Source organism: Schistocerca serialis, chromosome 5 (assembly GCF_023864345.2).
Source record: "Schistocerca serialis cubense isolate TAMUIC-IGC-003099 chromosome 5, iqSchSeri2.2, whole genome shotgun sequence".
NCBI classification, from domain to species: domain Eukaryota; kingdom Metazoa; phylum Arthropoda; class Insecta; order Orthoptera; family Acrididae; genus Schistocerca; species Schistocerca serialis.
The window spans coordinates 712,764,842-712,780,788 of NC_064642.1; the positions used below are offsets into that span (position 1 = coordinate 712,764,842).

The 15,947-nt window shown below is 43.0% G+C and overlaps 1 protein-coding gene across 1 annotated transcript; it reads left to right on the top strand.

Moving 5' to 3' along the window:
* The first annotated feature begins 2,722 nt into the window (after window positions 1-2,722).
* LOC126480943 (fucose mutarotase-like) lies at window positions 2,723-15,602 on the top strand. Its single transcript, XM_050104363.1, has 4 exons — window positions 2,723-2,870; window positions 8,705-8,844; window positions 13,136-13,314; window positions 15,393-15,602. Exons 1-4 carry the CDS (start codon window positions 2,786-2,788, stop codon window positions 15,442-15,444), a joined length of 456 nt encoding a protein of 151 aa, XP_049960320.1. The 5' UTR covers window positions 2,723-2,785; the 3' UTR covers window positions 15,445-15,602.
* Window positions 15,603-15,947: the final 345 nt, after the last annotated feature.

Genomic DNA, 15,947 nt, shown 5'->3' on the forward strand with positions numbered 1-15,947 from the left:
CCGATACTGGGAAAGACAGCACAAGTTCGGTAATAACTAGCGGGGACACACGTCTTGGTGCAGGGAGAAAACACTTCATCTTAGGCGGGGAAACTGGAGAGCACACATCATCTTAGACCAGGCAGGCAGAGATAACATTTCATGTTAGGCGGATACCGAGAACTTTACGACTTTGGAAGCTCAGTGGCCTTCCTCGCCTCCATCTTTCAGAGTTGGGACCCTGTCGGAAAACTGACGCAAACGCCGTGGTCTGCGTCAAAGTTCGCAGTCACCACTTCAGTCAACAACTACGGCAGACAGGCATGGTGAGAATGTGCAGTAACTGCGTTCGTCGAGACGAGGGGATCGCAGATTTGCCAACCTGGAGACGTGTTTAACTTAATACACACTGGCAGCTTGCCTGACTCACTACGCGCTTAGGTGAGGGAACAGGTGCTTTCGCATCACTTTCTGGGTCCTTTATTTCTAGTCTGGTCTTCCATTAGCAATAACTGACGTCTACGTTGGGATTTTTCATCATTTTATTCGCAATCTTATTTCCCCCCACTCATGCCAAGGTCTTCACATGTCCTTTTCTGAAACCCATTGAATCACAGTGCGTTCTGTGCTGACTCTTAATTCAGTCCAAGTTCATTAACGAACTTTCGCAGTTTTGTAACAAATTTAAGTAGATGTGAGCTTCTTTCATTCCATAACTTGATGAAACCCTTCTTTAATACATCTATGTGAACTAAGGACCCATGTTAAAATGTTTCTTAGAACCACCACTTTCGTCAGCCCAGATCGCATTAGTTTCCGTTGCGCGACTTTTCATTAAATATTTTCACATGATTTCATGGGTGGTGCTATCTGTTCGCTGATTAGGTTACAGGCATGGGTATGCTGAGCACGCAGCCGTAGTCTCACATCATGTTGTATATCCAGCGCTTTGTTTTTGGAAAAGCAAGCTAATGACGTAGGAAAAGAAGAATGTACGTGTCTGAAATTGTGCGTAAGCGTGAAACGCATTTACTTGTCATTTAATTCGAACTCCAACTCCAATCTTCCTTACCATTATTCTAAAACTTTGCACATACGTCGGCTGATGCTCATCGCTGGTTTCTCAATATAGTCCATGAGGAATTTTAAAAGCAGAACGAGCACTTTAACGTGAAGAAAAGCTACCATTTATACTTTTGCTATTAGCACCTAGAGACATTAACTGTTTCGCCTTTCAGTAGCTACTATGTCTCTAATAGTTTCTGATGTCGGTAGTCACACACTGGTTGATTCTGTGATGATGTTACTAATCTTCAGAGATGACGGAGAATGGTAAAAGTATGAATTTAGAGTCTAGTTCGGAAACGACCGAGAGAAAAGTTATAAGCGAAAATCGCTCTGATTCCTCTGACTGTGAACCTCTTCTAGTGTAAGCTCTTTGCTTTCCATATTTTCGAAAGAGGAAATACGGTCTATAGCGAGAAAAAATGTTCAGTGAATATGTGCTCTGAAATGAATAGCACAAGAACTATGAGTGCTGAGCAGAAGTGTTTCACAGTAGCAAGGAATAAAAAAGTGCTAATAGCTCTTACGGTATGCATTTTAGAGCTCATGTTTACTGGACTTTTTTTCTCGCTATGATCCATACTACATCCTTTCAAAACATGTAAAGAAACAACTTGCAGAACGCAACTCATAGCAACAAGCTCCACTGTCGGAGGTATCAGAACAATTTTCACTTACAACTTTCGACTCGGTCGTTTCCAAATCAGGGCCCCTGACCTCAAGTTCATACGTTTACCCTCCTCCATTATGCCTGAAAGTTGTAACGTTATCATGGCATCACTCTTTATGTGAAGCAATTCAAAGATTTTATTAAAGTACACGAAAGGAAAATAATTAATTATTATGTTATCACATCAAAAATCTCTAAAATGGCAGTGATGCGTAAGCTGTACAATTATAGTCACCACAGACGTAAGCAATGCGAATGGTCAGGTCTTTCGAGTATTTTCAGTTTTAATAAGCATAATATATACATACTCGTATTAGTTTACTTTCAAGGAAATGTACTGTCCTGTTTCTTTTTAATAAAAGAAAATACCAAGCTTGCGCTCATTCACTCTGTCCCGTGGTGATGCAGCATGTAATGAACTATCGTCTCTTTCACGTCTCCAGTATGACCTTCGAGTGCTTTGGCAATTTTCTGTCAGTCATATTTATTTCTGTCCAGTATTTGTCCTTCGGATTTTTTGGACCTCAGAAGCACCTACGACGTCCACATTCTTCTGTCACCAACATTAGATTCACTTCAGACCACTCCCTCGTTAAAGCAACAGTCAGAAAACTAGTTCATAGTTCACACGCAAAACAGCAGACGATTGTTCCCTGTACAGCGGAAATGAAGAGAACGCAAACTTCCGTGGATGGTTCAACAAAAGACCGACAACCAACAGAACATGCGCGAGCACCAGTGAAGCGAACCCAACAAGACCGAATGCTGCTCGTTCACTTACCGTTTACACCTGAAAGAAACTCTCTTTCGCTCCGGTGTTAGCCAGGCTTTAGAGTTGTTTCGCATGCAGTAGCGCTGCATACATAACACGACTGCTGTCGGCAAGATCACTGACAGCCGGCTGTCTCTGATACTCGACCTCGGCCGGCTGCTGCAGCGCAAGCTAAACTCTGCCTGGCCGGAGTGGAATGTCTGTGAGACGCTCCTTGGCTGCTGATACGCTGAGAAGGTCGTCCGAAGGCGACTAGAGTTAGTTGCGTTAGGACACGAGCGGTTACGCGACACACCACAATGGGACGGCTTAAGGGAATTCCCACCATTATATCTCCTGAACTACTGCATGTCCTAGCCTGCATGGGCCACGGAGATGAAATAGGTAAGTCACGTAATGTTATCATCATAATATCTTCACGGTTACATCGCAGTTTCCTTAAGGTAAAGTTATGGACACTGTTGTCACAGGAAGATAACGCACGTTTCTCACAGGATTGATTGCACGAAACGACACACAAAACGACGTGGCTGCCGCGTCTTTTTTCGTTCGTGTTGTTTGAAAGTGAGAGAACGGTTCATCCTGCCGTTATTTTTGTGGCACTTAGTATCACTTTTCCCTCTCACAACGTCCGCAGCTCGTGGTCTCGCGGTCGCGTTCTCGCTTCACGAGCATGGGGACCCGGGTTCGATTTCCGACGTGGTCAGGGATTTTCGCCTGCCTCGAGATGACTGGGTGTTCGTGTTGTCTTCATCATTTGATCATCATTCATGAAAGTGATGACAACGGACTGAGCAAGGGTTGGGAATTTGTACGGGTGCTGATAACTGCGCAGTTGAGCGCCCCACAAACGAAACATCATCATCATCATCATCATCATCATGATCCCTCTGACGAAAGCTTTATGTCTGTAAAATCAGTCAGGTAACACCCTGCTTGGTACGCAACGTTACACTGCGGTTTCCCTTGCAACTGGGTGGGTGAACCCGCTCCACTGTGTGAGAAACCGCAATTTCTTAAATAATCCAGCTGCAATGTTTAAAACAACTTTAGACGCCTGATTATAAATGAGCTAATGCGTTAAGTAAAACCTTTATGGTAGAGGACACAGAACCCTAATCATGTAGGTTTTATTAGTTTCACAATAGTTCCCAAGTACAGGATGTCCATAAAGAATGTCCGCATTGCAATGAAGTGTTTTAAGCGTTTAATTTAGGTTATTTACAACAAATCACACATCAAACTAAAATAGATTAACCTAGTGTTGCTTACTAACGTTGAATATATATATCTTCAGTTATATGGCATACATCCAACCTAAAATCGAATAATTCTCGCACTTTGGTTAAGCTTGTGCTAAAAAAAATAACACAGTATACTAAATGGTGGAGTGGGGAGAGGGGGGGGGGTGGTATCAGACTGCCCCAAACTAAAATTCATTATTAGACCATTGGACATGTACAGAAGCAAAAGTGGTCGGATACAGTAGCACAGTAATGGAAAAAGAATAACCTTTTACAATACGAATGTAATGGATAAAAAGTATCTTTTGTCGAAGGTTCTCGGGAGTACTGCCGGATCCAGTCGTTGAAGGTCCACGATATTTCGGCGAACAACCGTTCCGCCATCAGCAGGTGGTGCTGGCACAATGAAGTGTTTGCTGCGTGCTGGCAGTATTTATACCTGGCGGTCCAGAGTTTGGTCCTTGCCGCTAGCAGCGCCGTGCCCCGTTACGTGTGTGTGTGTGGGTGGGTCGGTGGGTGGCTGTGTGTGTGTGTGGGGGGGGGGGGGTTTGAAGGAGGGGGCGGGGGGGAGGGGTGCAGCTGCAGTGTGGCGGGGGGGGGGGGGAGTCTCAGTTGTCTTCCGCCCGCCGTTCCTGTTGCTTCTCCTGTGCCGATGTCAGGTCCTGTTTTGATGGAGCTTAGTACTTGCACCCATGCCTCGCACAGCTGGAAGTCCGTTCCCCTGTTGATTAAATAATCAGTCTCAAGGATTTCAGTTGCTTCTATGAAAATGCGCAAGGAGGGGGGGGCGAAGGGGGGGGGGCACACAATTAAACTTTAAACAGAAATTCACGTTGAACTGAAATTAAAGATTCACTCTTAGGAAACTGCAGAACACAAAACGTTTTACACCCAGGAGTCGCCATTTTGGCTATGTGACATATGTGGCGCTGCAAGCGGGAGAACAACAAAGCGATAGTCGTTCACGTCTAATCCAAAACTGTTTCTGTTACTCTTCTAATTGTGACCTTAAACCAACTCTACGACACTTGCAGTTGTACTGTTACAATTTATAACTGGGACATCTACGGACACCCTAAATACCGCTGGTTATTTCCTTGCTTTCGTCCATTCTGTTAACTAACGATGAGTTTGTGTAGAACTAAACAAATAAATCTAATTTACAACACATGAAGTTAGATTTACAGTCGTCCTTTAAACAACCGTACAGTGGCGCCGATAATAGAATAAAATCGTGTCGATTCCTCACAAGGGAACCTCCCCATCGCACCCCCCTCAGATTTAGTTATAAGTTGGCGCAGTGGATAGGCCTTGATAAACTGAACACAGATCAATTGAGAAAACAGGAAGAAGTTGTGTGGAACTGTGAAAAAATAAGCAAAATATACAAACTGAGTAGTCCATGGGCCACATAGGCAACATCATGCACAATGGGAGCTCAGGAGCGCCGTGGTCCCGTGGTAGCGTGAGCAGCTGCAGAACGAGGGGTCCTTGGTTCAAGTCTTCCCTGGAGTGAAAATTGTACTTTATTTATTTTTGCACAGTTATTATCTGTCCGTTCGTTCATTGACGTCTCTGTTCACTGTAATAAGTTTAGTGTCTGTGTTTTGCGACCGCATCGCAAAACCGTGCGATTAGTAGACGAAAGGACGTACCTCTCCAATGGGAACCGAAAACATTTGATCGCAAGGTCATAGGTCAACCGATTCCTCCACAGGAAAACACATCTGATGTATTCTATACGACACTGGTGACGGCATGTGCACCACATGACAGGAATATGTTGTCGACCCACCTAACTTGTACACTTGGCGATTCTTTTACCTTGCCCAATTTAGGTTTTCTTGTGGATGTGATAATCACTCCCAAAAAAGTGATGAAAACATAAGAGTTTGTCACATAAAGTGAAAAAAAAAAAAAAAAAATTTCACTTAATGGAAGATTTGAACCAAGGACCTTTCGTTCCGCAGCTGCTCACGTTACTACGAGACCATGGCGCTCCTGCGATCCTATTGTCCTTGATGTTGCATATGTTCCCATGAGCTACTCAGTTTGTATATTTTGCTTATTTTTTCACAGTTCCACACAACTTCTTCCTGTTTTCTCAATTGATCTGTGTTCAGTTTTTCAAGGCCTATCCACTGTGCCAACTTATAACTAAATCTGAGGGGTGTGCGATGGGGAGGTTCCCTTGTCAGTGTTTATGACGTCATACCTCCTGAAGTAAGTGTCGTACAAAGACATTTGCAGGTGCATTCAGTGACATATGTTGCGAACAGAGTCGGTAGTAAAGAAATAAAGATTAAAACGTCATGCCTGAGGCTGATGTTGTACTGTGCGAACAGTGAAAATTTAGTAAGCGCTGGACTGTTTTCCTTTCTTAGTTTTATATAGAGTGTGACCGAAAAGTAGTTTCGAAAAGGTTTGACTCAACATGTAAAGTTTGGTGGAAATCGTTATGTGATTTCATTCTCATATACTAGATTAATATACTCTGGGTAATTTTTGTACGCAAAATTATGCTGCCTGCTGACATATATACAGGTTCTAAAGTTATTACTAGAGTTATTGTGTTAAACCTTTAACCCAAGAATATGCCTCTTACTATGCACATTATGAAAGCTTTCTACATTTGGCAGTAATTGTATGAGATATTTAACAACGAAATTTTGTGGCAGACCAGGACTAAAACGAAGCATGCCTCAAAGACTGACTGAAACTTTCGCTGTCATTGATCTTTCTAGCACGAGGTATGTAGGAATAATACTGTTGAGGGTTTGCGTCCCATTCTGGCGCAAAAGTTCGGTTGTCACTGCACATTCAATACAAAGAAGTTTCAACGTATCTGATCGGTTGTCACTGTTATTATTTAGTATCACTGACTGTTCATTTATCAGGTCGAGCGACATCTGTTCATTTCACCTCGGCAGATTTAATTCCTGTCCTGTACAATGTAAAAGTGAGCTTAACGGTATCAACGACTGTTGGCAACAACTCACGTAATGAACGATGGGAAGTGAATGCGATGAATCGTGAGTCGGTCACCGATGGCCAGTCGTAATACTCGGTTACATATGGCGAGAGTTTCCTCTGCTCGTCTTCACGCTTGTCAAGCCCTACCTTAGCCAACAAAGTCGCCGGATCCCTGCCGAAATCAGAATGTCTGGAGCACCGTGGGCAGGGCCCTCGAAACAGCTCGGTATTTTGACGATCTAAAGCACCAGTTAGACAGAATTTTGCACTATATTCCTCAGGAGGACATCCAACTACTCTGTGAATCAGTGTTAAGCCGAATAAATGCTTAACTAAGGGCCAGAAGTCGATAAACATCCTTGCTCAACTTGTCAAGCTCTTTCTGTTGAATAAACCATCCACTTTTCCTGAAACAATCATTTATTTGTCTGTGCACGTAATCAAATGTACCGATTTCCGTTCCATTCGGTTAATTGAGATGGTGCGTCATCTTTTTGTCTTGCAAGGAGAGTTCCCAGCGGTGTGATAGACTTTTTGAAACTATCAGTACAGTACAAAATTGTTAAGGCTTTCGTGGCCACTTGTTGACAAACTGCCTATTGGCTTCGGTCTCGGGTTCTTCGGCCGACGTTCATCTTATGATTTTTCTGACGTTGATGTAGGTTAAGATCTCAGGTACCACACACTGCAGGCATTCACCCTGGTGGGCCCTCGTTAGCGAGTAAATGACGAAAAAAGATATTCGGAATTTTGTGTGCTACATAACAGAATTAAAATAGTCCCACTCTGTAGCCTGGCTATGTGGTGTAAGGGGTAGGATAACAGCTTCGCATGTAGGAGTTTGTTGATACGATTCCCATCACATACATAATTCTTTTCATTTTTAATCTTTATCAAAATTACTTCGATTATAATTTTTATTCAATTACTTGGTTCAAAAGTAATTTTTATTTCTATTCCTTCGTCATATCATTTTAATCCACGTAAGAACTTTGTTCCCAAAATGTTCAAATGTGTGTGAAATCTTATGGGGCTTAACTGATAAGGTCATCAGTCCCTAAGCTTACACACTACATAACCTAAATTATCCTAAGGACAAACACACACACCCATGTCCGAGTGAGGAATCGAACCTGCGCCGGGACCAGCCGCACAGTCCACGACTGCAGCGCCCAAGACCGCTCGGCTAATCCCGTGCGGCTTTCGTTGCCAGATGTGCAATTTTTTTGCACAGTAATCGTCATACAAACATTTAAAACAGAACCTGAATACCTATTGCACTATGGCCAAAATAACGCAGTTAAAGTTTCAATGAGAGACGGATTAATAAGTTAAACAAAATTCAAGAAAAAAGTCAAATAGATATAATGAACGCAATAACGTGAACGGAAAAACAAGGTGATAAAGCAAAAGAAATTAAATCGAAATTAATACATGAAATTAATTAAAACACATGAACAAAGATTTCAGTTGAAGAAAGAATGATAGGAAGAAAAATGAGAGCAAATGAAGAAGTTGATATTATGATTAATATGGAATTTAAAAGATTACATTTAAATCGATTAATTGAACAAAAATAATCTAAGTCATTCCGATAAAGATTTAACAATGAAACAAACTTACTGCCCCTGACAAGATTTGAACCCGTAATCGCCTGCAAAGGAAGTTCTTACTCTATCCAATCCACCACGCAACCAGACTCTATAACGGACGTTTTTTAAAGCTCTTGAATGACACACAAAATTCCCATTTTTTTCGTCAGCTACTTGTAAACGAGAGCCTATCCAGGTGAATGGCTCCTGTGTGTGATACCTGAGATCTTAACCTACTAAAAGTCAAAAAGTCGATTGCACCGCTGGGGACGTCTCCTTGTTAGAGAGTATTTTCGTTTAGTATAGCTCTCTGTGACCAGTTGGGTCTTGAGTAGAAACAGGTCTTAGTCTGGCAGTCCCGACTGCGCCTACTGGTTCAGTGCTGTATGGTGACTTTTATTCTTTACAGTGTTCGCTGACGCGAATTTTCCCACCAGCCATATCTGCCGCCAGGGTCCCCGCGAGGTTCGAGCCGACGGCCACGAGATTCCGCAGCTGCTGGCAGCCGTCCTCAAGCTGATGCCTCTGGATCGCCATGTGCCCTACAGGGTGAGCCCATGTCCCGTTCCCATGAACACTAATCCTCTTCTCTGGTAACTTCAAACAGATCTACCATACCGAAATCCTACATGCGTGTGTGTGTGTGTGTGTGTGTGTGTGTGTGTGTGTGTGTACAGCAAGTGTAAATACACTTCGGCGGTTTAACAGGAGTTGTTGCAAACTGGATGCGATATTGTCTGGGCAATACACATTGTGAAGGGTTGGCATAGCCGGCCGCGGTGGTCTAGCGGTTCTAGGCGCGCAGTCCGGAACCGCGCGACTGCTACGGTCGCAGGTTCGAATCCTGCCTCGGGCATGGATGTGTGTTATGTCCTTAGGTTAGTTAGGTTTAATTAGTTCTAAGTTCAAGGCGACTGCTCACCTCAGAAGTTAAGTCGAATAGTGCTCAGAGCCATTTTTTTTTTTTTGTAACCGAAAACTTCACAGAAAACCTAAGTTCACTAATACGTAAGATCCATATTCATACTGTCATGATTGGGGGAGACTTTAATAATCCAACAGTCAACTGGGTTGTTTTTTTTAGTACTGTTATGGTACTCCTGAATAGGGACAATTAGGCAGGGGAATGCAGTCATAGACAGTACACGCAATTTGAAATGAGAATAATTCGTAAAGTGTGACATTAACACAGTTTTTCTTTGAAGGTCGTACATTGACTGAAGGAAATAAGAGACTCGTAGGTCTACTGCATGTGTAAGAGTACATGTCATGTCATTTTCAAATAGACGTTGATCTCAGGTCAGTCACGTTGGGGACTGATGACCATAGATGTTAAGTCCCATAGTGCTCAGAGCCATTTGAACCATTAGAGCCAGTCACGTTGTATGCCAGTATATATATAATGTATTGATTAACTAGATAATATCTGTGTCTTTGCAATCGTCGACCTTCATCTTCAAATTAAGTAATCGAGGAATTGCCAGGACCTCTTAGATTCTCGGATTAGGATATTTCTTGAATCTTCCAAGACGTCGTTTTTCTCTTCTGTGCCATCCTCTTTCCGGTCAGTGTTTCCTTACGTATTCGTTTCATCACCGACTCTGTGGTGAATCTCCTCGCCGGCCGTTGTGGCCGAGCGGTTCTAGGCGCTTCAGTCTGGAACCGTGCGACCGCTACTGTCGCAGGTTCGAATCCTGCCTCGGGCCAGGATGTGTCTGTTGTCCTTAGATTAGTTAGGTTTAAGTAGTTCTAAGTTCTAGGGGACTGATGACCACATATTTTGTCCCATAGTGCTCAGAGCCATTGTTTTTTTTAATATCCTCACTTCTTATTTTTCATAGCCCGAAGTGGGGTCACAACATACTTACTTGGAAGCTAACTGTGAGATTAGAGGTGACGCCGGAGTTTTAGGTCATCCCTTTCTTGGTGCACAATGATAGCGAAGTGAAACTGGTTTACTGGTCTGCTTTCTGTTGCTTCTTGACGTGTTTGCAATGAACGTGCAGAGGAACATAAACACTAGTTTATTACATTATTTTATCTATTACGGTTAGAGAACGCGACAGATGTTTTCGTAAATTACGCTGTAGGAAATACTGCAACCAGCTACATGATTTGGTTTAATTGTACCCTTAGTGGTTCCGGGCTTGAGCCCAACGCCAGATGGTAGCGTTGATTTCTTGCCAAGGTTTACCTTTGTGTCCTGAGATATAACAAAGCATTTGTGATTAAATAGTTACGTCTTGAAATAGTTTTAAAATCACTAAAACTTCGTTATATTTTAGACAAAAATGTAAAACTTGCCAAGAAATCAACTCTACCGTCTGGCGATGGGCTCCGGACCAAACTAATAACGGTACAGTAGTATCATTTCTAAAAATCGTGGCCGCCCGGGGTGACCGAGCGGTTCTAGGCCCTTCAGTCTGGAACGGCGCGACGGATACGGTCGCAGGTTCGAATCCTGCCTCGGGCATGCATGTGTGTGATGTCCTTAGGTTAGTTAGGTTTAACTAGTTCTAAGTTCTAGGGGACTGACGACCTCAGATGTTAAGTCCCATAGTGCTCAGAGCCATTTGAACCATTCTAAAAATCGTGTAGCTGTTTAAAGTATTTCTTACAGTGTAATCAATTTATAACTTCGGCAAATGTGAAACATAGGTGAGGCTTACTAGATTCTGCGAGCAGTTACCAGAACAGACGTTATTAGGATTCGGGTATACGCAGTAACTTACGGTACTACAGACCACGAACCATGGAAGTGCCAGATTCTGTGTTGCTGATAGCGCTACAGACCACGAACCATGTAAATGCCAGATTGGACTACTGTAATGGAACCCGTAGATTCAGGTACACATCACAGTGACATTCACTTACAGACATAGGTATAAGAAGACAAATGTACTCATAAGTTGGAATCCAATAACCTAGAGAGCTACGTACAGTTGAGCTTTGCGAGTTCTTCCTGAAGTGCAACCTTCATTGTGTATAATAGTCACTCACACAGTCTCTGCTGAATGCAGTTAATCATCCGAGGCTGTTTTCTGGAACTGTACTCTGTCTGGAACTCTTCTCTGTCCGCAACTCTTCTCGGTTTGGGACTCTACCTGAAATTTGAGGATCTCTACATGCATTTTGGGGTGTTCGCTTACCGATGGTACGTGACTGCGTCGCTTTTTACCTCTAATTCGCAATCAGTGAGCGTGAAATCTGAGGTCTCTCGATGCGTATGACCTCTTAATGGACTGACGAAAGTGGCTTACACTGTACGTATCTAATTAACAAGGCTTACATCTAATATTCATACTCAGATGGTTTTCCGTTTTTTCTGGCAACCCGACATGAATGGTCACTACATATCTTATTAACCCACGGCGATAGTGTGCTGAATAATATAACTCAAGGTAATTGTTGCAGTCGCAGCTCCTACTTACGTGGAACTGCTCAGTAGACAGAGAACAAATAGTGAAACTCTGACTCTACTGAATTTGAAGTGTAAAACTGATTGTGCACTAGGAGAAATTTCCATTTACGATGTCGTTATGGAGAGCGCCTGTAATATTGATGGTCGTCGTCTTGTCATTCTGCATAGGCTAAAGCGGAGTATACCGCTCGCGTTTCAGTTCTACACTGAAACGAACAAGAACTAGTTTCGTGGTCTACAGGCCAATCATTGTAGTCTGCCAACGCGTGCTTTTGGTCCACGCTACAAGCCCGGTCATAAAACACAGTTGTGTTACATGATAACTATCAGGGTGGTGTGAGAAGACACTTTCATTGTCATTAAAGACATTCTCCTATCGCTCTCTCTGTGAGTGCTCCCAACTATGCTTTTAAAACAATAGTGGTTCAAATGGCTTTGAGCACTATGGGACTCAACTGCTGAGGTCATTAGTCCCCTAGAACTTAGAACTAGTTAAACCTAACTAACCTAAGGACATTACAAACATCCATGCCCGAGGCAGGATTCGAACCTGCGACCGTAGCGGTCTTGCGGTTCCAGACTGCAGCGCCTTTAACCGCACGGCCACTTCGGCCGGCTTTAAAACAATAGCTACTGTTAAGTGCTCACATTTAATGATATCCGTAGACACTTCACACACGCAAAAAGGCATGGTCATTGATTCCGTGAACAATGCTGAAGAATGCGAGCGCATGTAATACACGAATTAAACTAGGATTACAAACATAAACAAATGTCTTTAAGATACTCTTAAAGGACATCGTTCAAGTCTGTGACTTAACTCAATTATTGCACTGTCCTGCTGTTGTATATGGTGCTTCAAATCAGAAACTACCTTCTGAGGTATCAGCAGAGATCTCAACGCAGTAGTCAGTGAGCAGATGATTCCGGGAGATGGAATGAGCGATCCTCTTTGCTCCTGGCCCGTCAGAGATATGGAGCAGACAAGGATGCAAGCGAATGCCACTGGTTTCTTTACCTCCGGAAGCTGTACTGCAGAATATCGGCTAAGCAAGACGCCTGGGTTAGTTCCATGGGCTGAAGGTTCACTCTCAAAACAGCTGCATGAGCCTAACCTTCCAGGACCCCACCAACGCTCCCTCCTCGGCGGCGGTAGTAAATATGACGTAATGAAAAAAAAAAAATCATTGTATGTGAAGTCGTATCGTTAAAGCATCTTGCAGTAAGCACCTTATCCTCCACAACTGTTAATCATTGTTTGAATACTGTTTTCAAAATTTATGAAACATTGGTTGTTGTCTGTCAAGTGTTCATGAGTAACAATCGTTCCCCAAACGTTAGTATGTAGTAATCACAGAAACATCCGTGATATCGCGGAGTACAGTACATTTAAAGTGTAGAAATGTTATCTGCACGCAGGCTGTCGTTATGGCTGTGGTTGAAGATGATGTGAAGAAAGGATTCCCCGCTACCATGCCCGTCTGGAAAAAGTACTGTGAGGAGATAAAGAAGGCTGGCGAAGAACCGCTGCTCCATGAAGAAGAACGCTTCCAGTTCTACGAGAGAGCCAAAAAGGCGTTCGCCGTAGTGCACACAGGGTAAGTCTTCGAAATCGGTGGCTTACTGTTGGTACTCAAGAAATAATGTTGCTAGTTCCCCCGAGAGGAACGGAAAAGTGTGTACCATAGTCTATACAGAGTAAGTCCTTGGAAGCGGCGAGGTACTGTTCCTGCTCGTGAAATAACGCTTGCATTTGGACGGGAGGAACACAAAGGCGAACGCCTTGTTTCGCAGAGGGTACGTCTTGGAAGCTGAACTGTTACTGCTCCCATTCAAGGAATAAAGCCTCCAGTTCCACGACAGAAACATACAGGTGTGCGCCATGGTCCACATAAGGTAAGTCTCTGAGGCTTCCTGAGTACAGTTCTGCACACTGTCTAATAAGGACAGCTTCACCACAGAGCCCATAGATTATTATGTGTTCCTCATTAGCGTTACCCAAATCAAAATGCTTGACTTAACTGATTTTTACCTGTCTTTCACATCAGAAGCAATATCTACAGGGTGACAATGACTGAACTATACGAAAAATACGTAAATTAGTTACAAACTACGGCGTGCACACACTTTATTCAACATGTAAACGTCACTACAGATATTCGCATTTAGGTTATGACATGTTCGAAATGCCTGCCATCATTGGCGATGATGTGGCGCAGACGAATAGCGATATTAACCTGCTGAAGTGTCGGATCATCGATGCTGTCGATGACCTTCTGAATGGCTGTTTTCAGCTCAGTAATGGTTTTGGGGTTATTGCTGTACACCTTGTCTTTAATTCAGTCCCACAAAAAGGAATCGAATGTGTTAATATCCGGAGAATATGGCGGCCAATCGAGACCCATGCCCCTGGATACCCCTGAGTCAGAATGCGGTCCCCAAAGTGATCCTCCAGGACTCCTGCTCCGATGGTGTCGAATGGGGTCCCCAAATTGCTCCTCCAGGACTCCTGCTTTGCATGAAGCACATCTTGTCGAAATCAGGGTCACTTTGGACAATGATAATAATGAGCATATGGCATTGGTGGCCGGGAGACCCCTCGCGGGGCGGTTCGGCCGCCGCTCCACAAGTTCTTTAACGCCACTATGGCGACTTGCGAGTGAATGAGGATGAAATGCTGGTGAAAGACTCACAACACCCAGTCATCTCGAGGCAGAGAAACTCTCTGACCCCGCCGGGAATCGAACCCGGGACCACGTGCGCGGGAAGCGAGAACGCTACCGCAAGATCACGACCCCGCGGACGTCACTGTGGTTAATGGGGTTGAAATCATCTTCAAAAACCTTCATGTACTGTGCCGTCAAGGACTATCACACGGATTATTCCGTGACTGGACGTTGCACACAACACAGCGCAGTAAAGGTTTTGGAGTTATTGTTCTACACCTTGTCTTTAATTAAGTCCCACAAAAAGGAGTCGCTTGTGTTGAGGGTGAAGGGACTTCTCGATTGCGAAATGCGGATTCTCGGTCCACCCAAATGCGCCAGTTTTGCTTATTGATGAAACCAGCCAAATAAAAGTGAGCTTCGTCGCTAAACCAAACCATACGGCGCATACTAATTCCCATCATGCCCCGCGGCCAACCCTATATTTTGAACGTCTGACGCAGACTTTTCAGAAGATATGACGATTTATTTCACTGAGTTCAATAATTGTCATCCCGTAATATAAATAAAATCATTTGTATGTTTTTGTCGTCATGGCAGTATCGAAAATAAGGCAATGGAGACAGGATGGTAGCTCCTTACGCTTAAGCAAACTTCAGTCCGGAAAGTCCACTAAACTAAATTATTTATCACGCTGTTGGTAAACTTCTGCTTCTAGACTGATGTACTCAAATAATTCTATAAAGTTATTTATATCTCAGTCTACGTTCACTGAATCATTATTCTGGTGTGCTACGAGTGATCGTTGAACAGTAGAAGTGTGAAAATTTGCTGTGGATTGCTGTAACTAAACTTCGCTAAATAAAACTGATATTAAACAGGTGTTAAACATTAAAATAAAACATGTAGGAAAGCAAATTTGAGTGTAGGTACATGTGTCTCTCATTCGCATTGTAGCCTATATTAATGTAACAATTTTGACAGTGCAGCTTACGCCGTTTCTGTTGCAGGGAGACGTCTCTCTATGGAAATATCATTCTGAAGATGGGCGTAATACCATAGTCATCCGGACGTCGTGAAGAATATTGGTTACAATTTTTCACCAAAAGATCGGTGTACACTTTTGAAAGCTGTGTGAAATTTTTCTTTATTACATATCTGCATTTGAAAAAATAGCATATGTAATTCACTGTTCTATAAATAAAGATATTAGTCACTTTTCTGTATGAAAAAATAAATACAAAAATGAAGTAAAATAGAACGAGAATCTGAAGATACAGTTAGAGTGCAGTATCTCAGCCGGACCTACTTTGCTAGTGGTTAGGGGAGGTGTTCGCTAGCAACACAATGAAATTCAACCTCATATCACAAAGCTGATTGTGTCAGTGAGCGACCTGTCAAGCTAAGCGATTGTTACCTAAATTTAGGTTTACTGATTTGATTATGATTAATTTTCTTTAACTACTTAAGAAGCTTCAATTGTCATTGTGCAGTCTGTGATATGAAAGGTAAACTCTTCGTCATTATCAGTAGTATACCTATAGCCATTCCTGCGCAGTATGAGA